The 2,239-nt window shown below is 52.9% G+C and overlaps 1 protein-coding gene across 1 annotated transcript in view; it reads left to right on the top strand.

The window, feature by feature from the left end:
- Positions 1-432: 432 nt before the first annotated feature.
- Positions 433-2,239, top strand: part of GRIN1 (glutamate receptor, ionotropic, N-methyl D-aspartate 1) — a gene marked incomplete at its 5' end in the record, with an annotated part of 27,763 nt that continues 25,956 nt past the window's right edge. Inside the window, 1 exon segment of the mRNA XM_009577533.1 lies at positions 433-567. Coding sequence (XP_009575828.1) covers positions 433-567 — 135 coding nt within the window.

The following is a 2,239-nucleotide window of genomic DNA, read 5'->3' as shown; positions in this document are numbered from 1 at the left end:
TCTTCTCCTGCTCGGAGTCCCAGCTGACCACTTTGTTTGTAATAGTCCTCGGAGGGGAATTACAGCCGAGTATTAAATGTGTGGTTAAAGAAATCGCATTACACCGTGTGACTGTAAGGGAGATGTTTCCCTTTAATCTGTAATCCATGAAAGTTATTAGTTTAGCGAGTGGAGCGGCTAGGCTCGGCATTTCCATTAAGATATAACCCTGAGCAGACCCATCACCTCCTCGCAGGCTGCAGCCCGAGCCATGGCACAGCACCCCTTGCTCCCCGGCGCGGTCCTTGCTTCGCTGTTCCCGATTATTTGAATGCCATTACCGTGTTAACGTGGGGCTGTTTAATGTTGCGGAAAAGAAAAGGAAAATAATCACACTCGATGGCCAATGTGCTCCTGTGAAATAATGTTTGTGTCATGTATCCTGTCCTACAGGTCTATGCAATATTAGTTAGTCACCCTCCTGCTCCCAACGATCACCTAACACCAACACCTGTATCATACACAGCTGGCTTCTACAGGATCCCTGTCATTGGTCTGACAACACGCATGTCTATATATTCTGATAAGGTAACTGATGCATGTTTCTAGTCTAGTACCTCATACATGTGGTGTAAATCAAGAGTGCCCGTCAGGAGGGTTAATGATGTCTACACTACCCTATCTATGTGTCTGTCTGTCCATCCATCCTCTCCGGTTAAACCTGCAGCTCCCTCTCTCTCCCGCATTCCCCAGTACGTTATTTTTTCACAGCTGCCAGTGTTGACCTACATAGTGCTGGATGATTTCTGCAGCGTTTCTCTGCCAGGCTGCTGGGCTCGCTGCTCTGCAGCCAAGGCAAATGCACGAACTAGCTCCTGCCCTGCTCACTAGTGACAGCCGGGGGGTCCTGGGTGCTCCCCAGGTGTGGGCGGACCTGCGGAGGGGCAGGAGGATCCTATTGGAGCCTCTACATCGGGCAGGAGCTCTCTGGGGCTTGAAGGTTGTTTGGTTGCATTCACTTCTCTGGGTTTATGTGATATTGGTAGGGGAAATAATAGAATTGACTAACAAGCTATCCCAAGGCTCTAAATGACATTCAGTCCAGCCAGCATTCAAGAAAGAGGTTCAAATTCCAGAGTCTCAAAGTGCTGTCTGCTCTCCCTGTGGAAACACGGAAACTTTCAGGCTGGATGAGGTCCTGCTGTGTGGGGGGGCTGGGGGCAATGCCCTGGCCTGGGCCGTGAGACACTGCCATGGCCGGCTCTTCCACTGGGCGCTCAGCTCACAACCCGTCTTGCAAACATACTTTGTGATTAGTAAAAGCAAAAGGAGGAGCTGAGCAGAGCCAGGCAGGCCACACGCCATTGCAGCCTTGGTGGAGGTTTTCATCCAGGTGCACAAGCTTAGTGGGTGAGATCAGGCCTGTTTCGAAGCACGAATCGGTCTTTGCTTGGAAAATATGAATATTCACAAATGCAAATGTTCAGTGCAAAAATAGTCACTCCGCCTACATGCTAAATGAAGTCAAATTTCAGGAGGGAGGAGCAGAGGCTCCCAGAGATGCAGCCCGCAGGACTGCTCGGCTGGAGCAGCAGCAGGTCTTGGCATCTCCCACCAAGTAAAACCATGGTAGGACAACCAGCAAGCCAAGACCACGGCAGTGACAGCAACGGTGGCTGCCAGGGGCTGGGGACCCACACGCCCTGGCAGGGTCCCGTCAGGCACTGTTGGAAGGAAAGGGATGGTAACAGAGCTGGCAGACCGAGGGAGAGGGCAGGCAGCAGGTCGGAAAAGTGCAGGGGGAATTTGGCTCACGCTGCCATGGGGAGGAGATAGGTCTGATCAGCAACGTCACCGAGAGGGACGGTGTCACACTGCACGTGATAGCAGGGAGCGGGGACCGTGTATGCTATCGGTCCAGCTTCACCTCAGCGGAGCTGTGCTCACCAAAGCAAATTGGCTGCCTTTTCCACAGCATGACCTTGTGCTGAATTTGTGTGCTCACCCTGAGGGGGTGGGAGCTTTCCCGGCAGACTCTGCTTCAGCCATTTTTTTCCTGTTTAAAACATGTTTTCTGCAAAAGCGGCTCATAAAAACCACCTGGCTCCTCCCTGGAGGAGCGACCCACTGTGGCAGTGGCAACCCACTGCAGTGGCAGGGAGATGCTCCCCACTGAATATTTGGGGGTGTTGGGCAGGTCAAGGGCTGTGGGGTGCACTCGCCTGGCAGGGGCTCAGCAGGGAGGCCACACTGCCTGCAC

The sequence above is a fragment of the Fulmarus glacialis genome, unplaced genomic scaffold, assembly GCF_000690835.1.
Source record: "Fulmarus glacialis isolate BGI_N327 unplaced genomic scaffold, ASM69083v1 scaffold20295, whole genome shotgun sequence".
In the NCBI taxonomy this organism is placed as follows: Eukaryota; Metazoa; Chordata; class Aves; order Procellariiformes; family Procellariidae; genus Fulmarus; species Fulmarus glacialis.
This window is presented reverse-complemented; position numbering and strand designations above follow the sequence as displayed.